This window comes from Bubalus bubalis, chromosome 4, assembly GCF_019923935.1.
Source record: "Bubalus bubalis isolate 160015118507 breed Murrah chromosome 4, NDDB_SH_1, whole genome shotgun sequence".
NCBI lineage: Eukaryota > Metazoa > Chordata > Mammalia > Artiodactyla > Bovidae > Bubalus > Bubalus bubalis.
The window spans coordinates 91,112,476-91,126,729 of NC_059160.1; the positions used below are offsets into that span (position 1 = coordinate 91,112,476).

The window sequence follows — 14,254 nt, forward strand, 5'->3', positions numbered from 1 at the left end:
GTTCCAGAAACAACAGGGAAGCACCAGATGAACTTGTCAGAATTTTGAAGTAATCATAATTAAGTCATATTGGAATAGTATTTGTATTAACATGATAGAAATAAAGTTTATATGAAGAAATAATACAGGGTAATAGGGACAACACTAAGATCTGATGAATGGACAAATAATATAAACAGAGCTCACACAGTTAATGGAGAATTTTAAAAATGTATGACAGTGTACCATTTTCCATCTGTTGTGTTGTAATGACTTTAAAAAATTCCCATTGCTTTCTCATGTGCTTCTAGTGGACTACAGTTCTTTCAGAAAGCTTTAAATATTCATACTGCTTAACCAAGTAATTCTCCTTTTTAGAATGTATCTTGTGGAAATGATTTTGTTATGTTTATTTTAATTTTTTAATCAATTGGGCTGCATGACTTGTGGGATCTTAGTTCCCTGACCAGGGATTGAACCTGGGCCCCAGCATTGAAAGTGCCAAATCCTAAACACAGGACCATCAGGGAATTCTCTCTCTTTAAAAATTCTTTGAATTATGGAAAAATACACATAAAATAAGATATATCATCATAAGTATTTTGAAGTATAGCGTTCAGTACATTACATTGTTGTGCAGCCAATCTACAGAGCTTTTTCATACCATTAAACAACAACTCTCCATCTCTCCCTCCCATCCCTGTTAACCACCATTCTTTGTTTCTATGGGTTTGATTATTCCTAAGTAACTTAAATATGTGAAAGCATTCAATATTTGTCTTTTGGGAACTGGTTTATTTCACTTAGCATTATGTCCTTAAAGTTCGTTTATATTGTAGCATGTATCACAATTTCCTTCCTTTTTAAAGCCGAGTAATATACCATTGTGTACATATATCACATTTTGTTTATTCACTCATCCATTGATGAACATTTTAGTTGCTTCTGCCTTTTGGCTACTGTATACAGGGCTGTATTCTGCCATGTACAGGGCTGTACAAATATCTCTGTAAGACCCTGCTTTCAATTCTTTGGATAGAGGCACAAATATGGGATTGCTGGATCATATAGTAATTCTATCTTTAATTTTTTGAGTTACTACCATGTTGTTCTTCCTAGTGATTGCACCATTCCACATTCCCAACTACAGTGCACAAATGTTCAGTTCCCCACATCCTTGCTAACCCTTATTTTCTGTTTTTTAATAAATACTAGCCATCATAATGGATGTGAAGTGGTATTTATTGTAGTTTTGATTTGTATTTCTCTAATACTTAATGAAATTGAGTATCTTTTCATTTTTTGCTGGCCAGCCTTTTCTCTTTTTATGTCTTTCCACATGATTATAAAACCTTTAAATTCTGCCTAAAACTTCTGCTGCTGCTGCTGCTAAGTCGCTTCAGTCGTGTCCTACTCTGTTCAACCCCATAGACGGAAGCCCACCAGGCTCCTCCATCTCTGGGATTCTCCAGGCAGGAACACTGGAGTGGATTGCCATTTCCTTCCCCAGTGCAGGAAAGTGAAAAGTAAAAGTGAGGTCGCTCAGTCGTGCCCGACTCTTAGCGACCCCATGGACTGCAGCCTACCAGGCTCCTCCACCTATGGGATTTTCCAGGCAAGAGTACTGGAGTGGGTTGCCATTGCCTTCTCGCCTAAAACTTCTACCAGTCTCTAAGTAGTTCTACTTGACATATTCCATCTCTCATAACCCACTTATTCTCATTCTTATCCAGCCTACATGTCCTGCAGTTGATTAGATCATCTAGATCTTTAGAAAGTCCTTAGGTATGATTTCATTCATTTATTCTGTTCAACCTTTGCTCAATAAATTCTCTATATTAAACTGTGTATCCAATTAGAAACTGTTCCCTAGACCGCAGAAAAGAATGCTTGTGTCCCTGCATATCATACTTTTTAAAAAAACATTTACCTAATATTTAGCTTCGGCTGTACTGAGTCTCGTTACTGCATGTAGGCTTTCTCTGTTGCTGACCGGTGTGGGCGGGGCGCTGCTCTTCGTTGTGGGCACAGGCTTCTTGCAGCGGCTTCTTGTTGCAGAGCAGAGCCCGGGATCAGTAGTGGCGGCACACGGGCTTAGTTGCTCCATGGCGTGTGCAGTCTTTCTAGACCGTGTCCGCTGCATTGGCAGGCAGATTCTTAATCACGGGACCTCCAGGGAAGTCCTGTCATACTTCTTGAGTGGGGTAGCATTTGAAAATGTAGTCATAATAATTTATGTTTGTATACCATTTATTAAATTTAAACATGATCATATGGGTCAAAACTCAAAAAAAATTAAAAGAATATGCAAGGAAAATCTTTATTCTCTTTCTATACCATAGCTACCAGTTGTCTTCCATGGAGGCAACCAAGTTATATTCTTTAGCACTTTTTATTTGCCATTTTAAAAGATTTTATCATTAGGTCACTATACACCCAAGAGCAGAGGTATAGGAACATGAGTCTGGATAAACTGAACTAAGCCTTTAGTACAGAAAAGCTCTGTTTTGTTCTTCTGAAAAAGTATGCATGTTAAGAAGAGAAATGTCACAAGATTTCTTGAAAATGAAGTTAGAAAGCATCTTTTAACTGATTTTTTTTTTCTCCTTACAGTTGATTATGGAAGATTCTCACAAGAGTAACACTTCAGAGACAGCACCTCAATCTGGTTCCACAGTTCAGGCAGCTCATATTTCTCATATTGCTCAACAGGTAAGGCAGGAACCAGCCAAAATATTGAGCCAGTTAGCAGTGTTTGTTATTGCAGATGAATCTGTTGTTTCAAGTCAATAATTACTAACATTCAAAAAAATAAGCAATAGAGAAAAACTAAAATGTTGAAATGTATGGAAGGAAGGAATATTTACATATGTTGTCAAGATGATTCAGTTTTATTATCTTTTCTACAAAATATACTTAGTGTTGTTTTAATATGTATGTATTTCTCAGAACTTGAGGAGATATTGATAAATTTCATGTGGTACATGATGAGTTTTTTTTTTTTTTTTCAGACTAATTTTGTTGCTACATAAGAAAAATGAAATATTATTTGGTTCGTTAGGCTAACTTGAAATAAAGAATAGTAGTTTCTGGGCTCAAACCATCTTCAGTTCAATATATATATTGTGGATATATAGAAAATATTTTTGCTTAACAGAAATTAGGTATATTCATTTGATAATTTAAATTGACAGACATGTACATTGCAGAACTGATTTTTTTGCTTTAATTTTTAAGTTAAAAAAAATTTTTTTTGGCTACATGGTAGGCGGGATCCTTAGTTCCCCGATCACGGGTTGAACCAGTGCCCCTTGCAATGGAAGCACAGAATTTTAACCACTGGTCCGCCAGAGAAGTCCCAAGAATTAATGATATTTTAAAAATTAGTTTGTTTATTTTTGATTGTGTTGGGTCTTCATTGCTGCATGAGCTTTTCTCTAGTTGTGGAGATTTAGGGACTACTTAGGTTGTGGTTGGAGAAGGCAATGGCCACCCACTCCAGTACTCTTGCCTGGAAAATCCCATGGACAAAGGAGCTTGGTGGGCTGCAGTCCATGGGGTCGCAAAGAGTCGGACACGACTGAGCGACTTCACTTTCACTTTTCCCTTTCATGCGTTGGAGAAGGAAATGGCAACCCACTCCAATCTTCTTGCCTGGAGAATCCCAGGGATGGCGGAGCCTGGTGGGCTGCCGTCTATGGGGTCGCACAGAGTCGGACACAACTGAAGCGACTTAGCAGCAGCAGTAGGTTGTGGTACATGAGCTTCTCATTGCAGTGGTTCCTCTTGTTGCACAGCACAGGCTCTAGGGCGTGCAGGCTTCAGTTGGTACAGCTCATGGGCTCAGTAGTTGTAGCTGGTGGGCTCTAGAGCTCTGGCTTCAGTAATTGTGGTACACAGGCTTAGTTGCCCCATGGCATATGGGATCTTCCCAGACCAGGGATTGAACCTGTGTCCTCTGCACTGGCACGCAGATTCTTATCCACTGTATTTTTAAAATTTCAAATTGTCTGATCCATGCATCTTTCTTCATATACCTCCACCAAAACAACATGTGGCATATATTTAATGCAGCAGCAGATAAAGAGAATTCAGCCATTTTCTATTAACTCAAACATTAAGGAGATAACGCAGAAATGTAAAACAATGTCATTTCTCTCACTAACCTTGGGGGGAAATATTTAGTTTTATTAATTAAAATATTATGTTAATGTGTAGTGGATTTATGATTGTTATTTTAAAATGAACTATCAAATATTTTTAAAATATCATTTAAATCTTAAATGTAAGTATTAGATGAAAAGCTGACATAAATGGAAGTTCCCCAATAATTTTTCAGAGTATAAAAGAGATGAAAAAGGGGGAAAACTGAGCATCTAAAGGATTAATCCCTCAAGCTTGATTTATTCTTCTCTGTTATTTGGCTATATCTGTGAAGAATAACAATATTGTCTCCATGTAGGGCTGGAAAAACAGTGATAGAGTTTTTCAGTTACCTTTCTGTTAGTAGAGCCTGTCACAGATGTTTTAATTCAGTTCACTTACTTACACATTTCAGTAATTTTGGTTAGATGTGAATGTTTTCCAAGTTTCCTTAGAAGCACTTTTACAGAGATAGAATAAGTACACTTCTAGATCTTGAATAGTTTTATAGTGATTTTTAAAAATAATGACTTTGTATCCAAATCCTTGTTGCTTGACTGCTTTATTAGACTCTAAATTCTGTGAGGAAAAAGTATCTAATACAGTAATTATTCAGTAATTAAGTATAAGGTGGGGATATAGCAGTGAACAAAGGTTTCAGTTCTCATGGAACATATATTCTAGTATCGGAGAGAATAAAACATGTTAGTGGGTAATATGTGCTATGAGGCTGATAGAGCAGGATAGGAGGGATCAGTTCAGTTCAGTCGGTCAGTCGTGTCCAACTCTTTGCGACCCCATGAATTGCAACATGCCAGGCCTTCCTGTCCATCATGAACTCCCGGAGTTCACTCAAACTCAACATCCATCGAGTCGGTGATGCCATCCAGCCATCTCATCCTCTGTCGTCCCCTTCTCCTCCTGCTCCCAGTCGCTCCCAGCATCAGGGTCTTTTCCAGTGAGTCAACTCTTCACATGAGGTGGCCAAAGTACTGGAGTTTCAGCTTTAGCATCATTCCTTCCAAAGAACACCCAGGACTGATCTCCTTTAGAATGGACTGGTTGGCTCTCCTTGCAGTCCAGGGGACTCTCAAGAGTCTTCTCCAACACCACAGTTCAAAAGCATCAATTCTTTGGCGCTCAGCTTTCTTCACAGTCCAACTCTCACATCCATACATGACCACTGGAAAAACCATAGCCTTGACTAGACGGACCTTTGTTGGCAAAGTAATGTCTCTGCTTTTAAATATGCTATCTAGGTTGCTCATAACTTTCCTTCCAAGGAGTAAGCGTCTTTTAATTTCATGGCTGCAGTCACCATCTGCAGTGATTTTGGAGCCCAAAAAAATGAAGTCTGACACTGTTTCCACTGTTTCCCCATCTATTTGCCATGAAGTGATGGAACCAGATGCCATGATCTTCGTTTTCTGAATGTTGAGCTTTAAGCCAACTTTTTCACTCTCCTCTTAGGAGGGATAGGGGATTGTTAATGGGGATGGGGACTTGCCGTCTGATATAAGCTGGACAGAGATGTCCTATGTGTGGAAATATCTCTTTAATTATATGAACCAACAACTGTAAACTCAGAGACTGAACTGCATTTGGCATGGTTAAGGGATAGCAGGGCAGCCACTGTGGTGGGAGAGGCAGGTGACACAGGCGAGGCGGAGAGGTTGGGTTGGGAGGGAAGAATGCCAGATAATGTAGGCCTTGCATACTACTATAAGATGTTTGCCTTTTAATCTCGGTAAGATGAGGAACTTTTGGAGTAGTGTAAGTAAAAATGTAATCTGACTGATATTTTAATAGGATCATTCTGTCTGCTTTGTGGAGTAGAAGTAGGAAAACCAGTTGGGAGGCTGTTAAAGACGCTAAACGTGCATGAAAGACAGTTGTGGCTCAGACTAAGGTGAAAGCGGTGGTGGTGAGATAAAGGTAGACTCTGGGTGTAATTTGATTGTAAAGTCAACAGTGTTTGCTTTGGGATTGGATGTGGGTTTAGAGGAAAAAGGAGTTAAGATTGACTCTACAGTTTTTGACTTGAATAACTGTAATAATGGAGTCGCCATTTATTGAGATGGACAATACTGGAACTTTTTCTTTGTTTTTGGGGGGATGTTGCAGGAATTTGGCTTTTGGGCATGTTGAGTTTATGGTACTATCTGTATTAGTTTTCTGTGTTGCAGAACAAATCACTACAAATATAGTGGCTTAAAACAACATGTATTGATTATCTCATAATTTCTGGAGGGTCAGGCACTTCTTAGTTGGGTTCTCTGCTTCAGAGTTTCACAAGCTTCATCAAGATGTTGGCTAGGGCTGCCTTTTTATCTGGAGACTAGGACAGAGAAGAATTCACTTCTAAGCTCACTCAGTTTGTTGGCAGCATTCATTTTGTTGCATCTGTAGGACTGAGAACTTCTTTTTTGACAGGCGTCCACCTTCAGCTCTTAGAGGTCACCTGCAGTTTGCAACTCAATATGGCAGCTTGCTTCTTTAAGTTCAGCAAGAGAATTAGAATGAGTCAGCTGGCAAGACAGGGCCTTATATAACATAATCAGGGGTGATACCCTATTCCTTTGCCATAAAACGTGACATAATCACAGGAATAACATTCCACCATCTTTGCCTTATTCTGTTGGCTAGAATGCATCGGAGAAGGAAATGACAACCCACTCCAGTGTTCTTGCCTGGAGAATCCCAGGGACGGAGGGGCCTTGTGGGCTGCCATCTATGGGGTCGCACAGAGTTGGACACGACTGAAGTGACTTAGCAGCAGAAGCAAGCTACAGATCCCTCTAACACTCACACAAAGGCATATACGCCAGAATGTGGAGACCATGGGGGCCACCTTAGAATCTGTCTGACAAATCATACAAGTAGACTTGTCCAGCAGGTAGTTGGATATATATGGTCTGGAGTCCAGAAGAGAGGTCCAGGCTAGAAATATAAATTTAGAAGTTCTAGATATATATATATATAGGTAATATTTAAACTCATGGAGTGATTTCTGGCTTCCTTTTAGGATGTAAAAAGCTGGAGAGCATATTGCTTCCACTGTGAAACAAGAATAACCTATAGTATACAAAAAATCATAACTTCTCTCAATGCATTAGAAGTGGGATGTGGGCATGGCTCACCTGTAGCAGAGCACAGGAAGAAAGTAGGGCTTTCCTACGGGGGAAAAGAGAATTTAGCTAAATTTCTAATGAATTGCCAAAGTCTAAATGTAGGCTAGCAAGAAATGACCCCTTGGGAGCTGCAAAACAAGGATAGGTAACATCCACTTTTAGGCTTTTCTCCAAGGACCTCCAAGAGTTGCTTATGAGAAAGATTAGGAAGCAAAGGATATAGAGAATGCCTTTCTAGGTGGTACAGGCCTGCCTGGACCCTTCATCCTTGTGGAAAAAAGCTTTAAGCAACCTGGGGAAGGGAATAAACCCAATTTTTCCATTATGGGTGGGAGAAGTGAAAAGAAAAAGAAAATCCATAAACCCTGAGGGAAGGGCAGAAAACTTTCCCAGGTTCAGATCATTAGTTTGCCTACTACTGGGAGAAAGCCTCACTTCCTGAGACTGAGACTTGTTCAGTTGCTAGGTCATGTCTGACTCCGCAACCCCATGGACTGCAGCACACCAGAACCAGACATCCCTGTCCTTCACTATCTCCCGGAGCTTACTCAAATTCATGTCCATCATGTCGGTGATGCCATCCAACCATCTCATCCTCTGTCCTCCCCTTCTCCTCCTGCCCTCAATCTTTCCCAGCATCAGGGTCTTTTCCAATAAGTTGGCTCTTGGCATCAGGTGGCCAAAGAATTGGAGCTTCAGCATCAGTCCTTCCATTGAATATTCAGAATTTCCTTTAGGATTGACTCCTTTAGTTTGATCTCATTGCTGTCCAGGGGACTCTCAAGATCTTCTCCAGCATCACAATTCAAAAGCATCAATTTTTTGTCACTCAGCCTTCTTTCTAGTCCAGCTTTCATATCTATATGAGACTACTGGAAAAACCACAGCTTTGACTATATGGACCTTTGTCTGCAGTGTGATGTCTGGTTTTTAATACACCGTCTAGGTTTGTGATAGCTTTTTTTCCAAGGAGCAAGCGTCTTAATTTCATGGCTGCAGTCACCGTCCACAGTGATTTTTGGAGCCCAAGAAAATAAAATTTGTCACTGTTTCCACTTTTTCCTCCATCTATTCGCTATGCAGTGATGGGACTGAATGCCTTGATCTTAGTTTTTTGAATGTTGAGTTTGAAGCCAGCTTTTTCACTCTCTCACTTTCATCAAGAGGCTCTTTAGTTCCTCTTTGCTTTCTGCCATTAGAGTGGTATCATCTGCATATCTGAGGTTTTTTATATTTCTCCTGGCAATCTTGATTCCAGCTTGTGATGTATCCAGCCTGGCATTTCGAATGATGTATTCTGCATATAAGTTAAATAAGCAGGGTGACAAGTATACAGCCTTCACGTACTCCTTTTCCAATTTTGAACAGGTCAGTTGAGACTAGGCCAGGATAACAGAGAACTTCCCCATCTGCCCTCATTCCTCCAAGCACGTAAAGCAACAGCAGTCTATCCCCTACCCTTGGGGAGTGCTAAGAGTTTAGAGAGACTCTGGGTCAGGTGTACAGAGAAAGCCTAAAGCTGAGGGTGGAGCAAGAACATTGAGAAAAACCCTCTGGCAAAACAGACCCCACCCTAAGCAGGTCGCAGCAGAGGAATTTGGAGCTGGTAGTGCACTTAAAGGGAAGCCAGTGTCTCAGAGGTAAAGAATCCGCCTGCAGTGCAGGAGCCACAAGAGATGCCGGTGATCCCCGGGTCTGGAAGATTCCTTGGAGAAGGAAATGGCAACCCACTCCAGTATTCTTGTGCGGAAAATCCTGTGGACAGGAGCCTGGTGGGCTACAGTCCAGAGGGTCTCAAAGAGTCGGACAGGACTGAGTGACTAAACACAGGAAGTGTACTTAAGGTAAGCTCCTGCATGGGGGCTTCAACTCCTGAGTCGATTGACTCATCCCCGCCCCCATCACCTCCACTAAAAGCCTGGTAAAAGGGAGGAGTGTGCCTATTTTTAGGCATAAATACTGTTTCCTCAGTCTCTACTCTCCTTACACATAATGTCCTTACACATGAAGCACATACAAAAAAGCAGGAAAAAAAAAATCACCCACTGTCAGAAGTAAAAATGATCAGTAGACTCAGGGTGACTCAGTTGTTAGAAATATCAGATAGTGAATTTAAAATAATAATATATTAGAGGTTCTAGTAGAAAAGGTGGAGAACATGTATGAACACGAGGTAAATTTCAGCAGAGGAATAGAAACTATGCAAGAGTCAAATGGAAATGCTAGAAATAACAATTGTGATACAGAAGAAGTATGTGTTAGGGTTTATTCATGCACCTGACACAACTGAGGAAAGAATCCGTAAACTTGAGGATAGACCAACAGAAGTTTTCCAAAGAGGAAACAGAGAGCAAAGGGGAAAAGGAAAACAGAGCACCTGAGGTCTGTGCCACAGTATCTCAAGGTTACTGGGCTTGAGTATAGTCAGAGATGAAATCAATGGATTTGATTCTGGGACTCCAACATTTGGGGTTTGGGGAGATTGAAATGGGATAGCCAAAGTGGGGGGAAAAAAATCAAGAGAGATTAGGATTTTGGAAATTAAGAATGAGGTGATGGTCAGCTATGTAAGTTGCTGCTGGTAGGTCAGATGAGGAGTAACAATAACTATTAATGTAGTTGATTTTCACTTTTCAAGGATTCTGTATTTGCAAATTTACCTACTTAGTAAAATTTGTTTGTAAGCCCCAAATCAGTATGTACTTTTATGGTCATTAGTGGACATGTGTGTTGTAGTGAACAATATGAGTCACTTTCTCAGTTGAGGCCGAATAATGGCAGTATTTTGTCTTACGTTAGCTCTCATACTATAAACTGTTCTCTTTGTGGTCTAGTTATTGCCTTGTTTTTCATATTACGGCGCTTTTTGTTGGTGATTTTGCTGTTTAAAATGGGTTCTAAGCCTAGACCTTAAGTGTTAAGTGCAAGAAGGTTGTGATGTACCTTGTGTAGAAAATAAATGTGTTCGATAAGTTTCATTCAGGTATGATTTGTAGTGCTGTTGACTGTAAGTTCGGTGTTAATGAATACTGTGTTCCAGACTGCTACAGTAAAGCTGATACTGCAATAAAGCCCAAGTCACACAAAGTTTTTGGTGTCCCAGCACATTTAAAAGTTATGTTTATAATGTATTGTAGTCTGTTAAAATGTGCCTTAGCATTCTGTTTAAATAGAGAACATACTTTAATTAAAAAATACTTCATTGTGGGAATTCCTTGGTGGTCCAGTGCTTAGGTAGGTTAAGTAGGTAGATTGGGGATGAGCTATTCTGAAAGTTTTCTTTTGATCCATTATTTTTCAGTCAAATAAAACATTTTGAGAACATAGGTGGACTAGGGATATGCAGTAGGATTGTTGGAAAGCATTAACAGTCCACTTGAGGTTAGTGATCATGAACTTACAAGTGAGACCATTAAGTTCAGTATGTTTTTTTTTCTCCAGTTGGATTCAGATACTTAACTTGTATACCAGTTACAGGCATAGAGTATGTGAGTTAGCAGGTTGCTGTTTAGTCCAGAGACTACAGCAAAGCAATAAAAGACAAGGACATTGAAGGTGTATGTGACACAGTGATAATAATGCTGGACCTTGAAATTTAAGCTGTGTAAGGAAGAAGTGGGGACTTGATGGGGTCGAAAGCAGGGAAAAGATGCAATGGATTATAGGTTTCTGTGGAGTCCAAGGATTGTCAAGATTCCAAATCGTAGAGTTAATGGAAGGCAGAAAGCGAAGAAGAATTAAAGAGCCTCTTGATGAAAGTGGAAGAGAGTGAAAAAGTTGGCTTAAAGATCAACATTCAGAAAACTAAGATCATGGCATCTGGTCCCATCACTTCATGGCAAATAGGTGGGGAAATGATGGAAACAGTGAGAGACTGTATTTTTGGGGGCTGCAAAATCACTGCAGATGGTGACTGCAGCCATGAAATTAAAAGACGCTTGCTCCTTGGAAGAAAAGTTATGACCAACCTAGCCAGCATATTAAAAAGCAGAGACATTACCCACAAGGGTCTGTCTAGTCAAAGCCATGGTTTTTCCAGTAGTCGTGTATGGATTTAAGAGTTGGACTATGTTAAAGAAAGTTGAGAGTTGAAGAATTGATGCTTTTGAACTGTGCTGTTGGTAAAGACTCTTGAGAGTCCTTTGAACAGCAGGGAGATCCAGCCAATCCTTACTAAAGGAAATCAGCCCTGAATATTCATTGGAAGGACTGATGCTGAAGCTGAAACTCCAGTACTTTGGCCACCTGATGCGAAAAACTGACTCACTGGAAATAATACCCTGATGCTGGGAAAGATTGAAGGCAGGAGGAGAAGGGGCCGACAGAGGATGAGATGGTTGGATGGCATCACTGCCTCAATGGACATGAGTTTGAGTAGGCTACAGGAGTTGGTGGTGGACAGGGAAGCCTGGCGTCCTGCAGTCCATGGGGTTGCAGAGTCGGACACGACTCAGCAACTGAACTGAACTGATGAGGAGAGAGGTGGTGTTCTCCAGAGGAGAGCAGAGGTTCATTTATGGCAAAAAGGTGAAGGGGAAGGGCTCAGTCCTTGGTGAGTTTCATTTAATTACAAAATATACATAGATTGAGAAGCAGCCTTGTTTAAGACCTGGTTTGAATCCTGGTTTTGTCATTTAGTGACTCTGGAACATTGGCTTGAGTCAACTTATTTAGACGTGATGTTCAGCACCTGGAAATTAAGGCATCATATGTGGTGATTTCTAAGGTCTTTTTCAGCTCATAAATTTCAGTAATTCTCATGCTGTAGAGAATTCTCATACTGTAGAGAAATTTGTGTACTTTAACCATGTGTGAATGGGGAAGCAATGACCGTAGTAACAGCTGACGTGTATTGAGTCTCCACTGTGTGCCTAGTGTATTCTAAACATGTTTTAACACCTTCAAACCTCTTATCAACCTATTGTGGTTTTATAATCCCCATTTTAGAGGTTCTTACAACTATTAAGGCTAGAGATATAATTTGAATTTCAGCAGTTTGACTTCCCACACAGCTTGGGTTTCCTGGGTAGCAGACAGGTCATTAGCAGGCAGGAAGTTTATTAGGAAGACTTTTGGGATTACCACCTGTGGAAGGGAAAGAAAGAAGTAAAAGGAAGCAGGATTGGGCAGAGGGAAAAGTTGGACTTTGATTCAGTCTCACTGAGGACCTCAGTGGGGATCTTTGAAGCTCAGATTGCTCTTCAGAATTGGGGTAAGGAACCAGACAGGCCTTTTTATTCCTGCATGCACCACCAAGCATTGTGTTGTGACTGATCTGGGAAGGGTTATGTGTGACCTCAGGCAAGGTGACTCTAATCAGGCAGGGTTTTTCCAAAGGGGGCTGACCCCTGTCAGTAGCTGTCCTCCAGTAGCTGGAGATTAAGGCTTTTACCGGAGAAAGGGGATCTGGCTGTTGTATCATGGTGTCTGTTACAACTGCAGACTTTTTAATCACCACAGTTGTTTGTTGGCTCCAGGCAATGGATGAGGATAAATGAGGCTAATTTAAGAAATTCCAAATAAGCTTGGCTCCAGAACACTTTTAAAACTGATTGATTTTCATTCCATTCATATTTTTGACATGAGAACTTGACCCAAGGGGGGATAAGCTAAGAGTGTGTGTGTACGTGTGCACAGCAGTGTTTTTGGTAATCCTTTCTTACCTGGAGGTTCTCTGTCTAATGTCTTGAATGTTCTCAGTCATCTGGATTTTACTTTTCAGGAAAGAAAGATTCTTCTATAGAGAGTTAGAAATCTTAAGTTTACTTAGGTGTTTCCAGTATGGATGGTATGGGAACTAGAAGGGTAACTTTCCTTTTTCATTTGCTTAAATAGGGTCTTTCACAGAGCTGAAGGTTTTAAATTTTGATTAGGTTCAGTTTATAAATTTTTCCTTTTATGGACTGTGCTGACTCTATCTAAGAACTCTTTGCTTAGTCCTAAATTTCAAAGACTTTCCCCCCATTTTCTCCTAAAGTTTTATAGTATTATATTTCACATTTAAGTCCATGATTCATTTTAAGATAATTTTTGTATAGATTTGAGGGGTTTTGTTTTCTGCTCGCCTATGTATGTACAATTGCTATAGCACTGTTTGTTGAAAAGAGTACCCTCCTCCACTGAATTGCTTTTGCCCTTTTATCCAAAATCGTTTGGGGATATTTGTCTGTTTCTGAGTTCTCTGTTGCGCTCCGCTGATCTATATGTCTGTCCCTGCCTCAGTGCCGCGCTGTCTTGTGTACCATGTGTAGTAAGCCTTAACATTGGGAAGATGACTCCTCCCATTTCATTCTTTTTCAAAATTGTTTTGGCTATTTTAGGTCCTTTTCCTTACAAATTTTAGGAGAAGCTTGTCTGTGTCTATGAACATGTAGGTCAGTTGGGGAGAACTGACATCTTATTCCCATATCTGTTTTGTTAGTCTTACAGCTAAGTATTTTATTTTCCTTAGAGCAGTTATAAATAGTATTGCATATTTTCTTTAGAGCTGTTGTAGGTGATATTGTATTAATTTTAGATTTCATTTATTGTAAGGACATAGAAGTGCAGTTGATATTGGTTATTGATCTTGACCGTGCAACATTGCTGAACACACTTGTTCTAGGAGGGATGATTTTGGTGTTTTCATTTGTTTTTAATATTCCTTAGGATTTTGTATGTTTAGTAGTGTCAGCTGCAAATAGAGTTGGTTTTATTTCTTGTTTTCCAATCTGTATGCATTTTGTTTCTTTTTCTTGTGTTATTGTAATGGCTAGAGCTTCCAGAATTTTCTTGAATAGAATAATGAAATGGACATCCTTTTTTTTCCAAGTTTCAAAGGGAAAGCATTCATTTTTTATCATTAAATCTGACATTAGCTGTGTAAGTTTTTATAGATCCTGTTTGTGAGTTTGAGGAGGTTCCCTTCTAAGTTTTCTGAGATTTCCCCCCCCCCCCCCATGAAATGATATTAAATCTGTCAGATGCTTCAGATGCTTTTTCTGTATCAGGTAGTGTGATCA

General features: G+C 39.9%; 1 protein-coding gene across 3 annotated transcripts in view; it reads left to right on the plus strand.

Annotated features, from left to right (window-relative positions):
* ATF1 (activating transcription factor 1) overlaps positions 1-14,254 on the plus strand; it is a 65,751-nt gene that overhangs the window by 5,186 nt on the left and 46,311 nt on the right. For all 3 annotated transcript variants that reach the window (XM_006052627.3, XM_006052628.3, XR_003108903.3), the window contains exon 2: positions 2,593-2,691. In XM_006052627.3, coding sequence (XP_006052689.1) covers positions 2,593-2,691 — 99 coding nt within the window. The remainder of the gene's footprint in view (positions 1-2,592; positions 2,692-14,254) is intronic.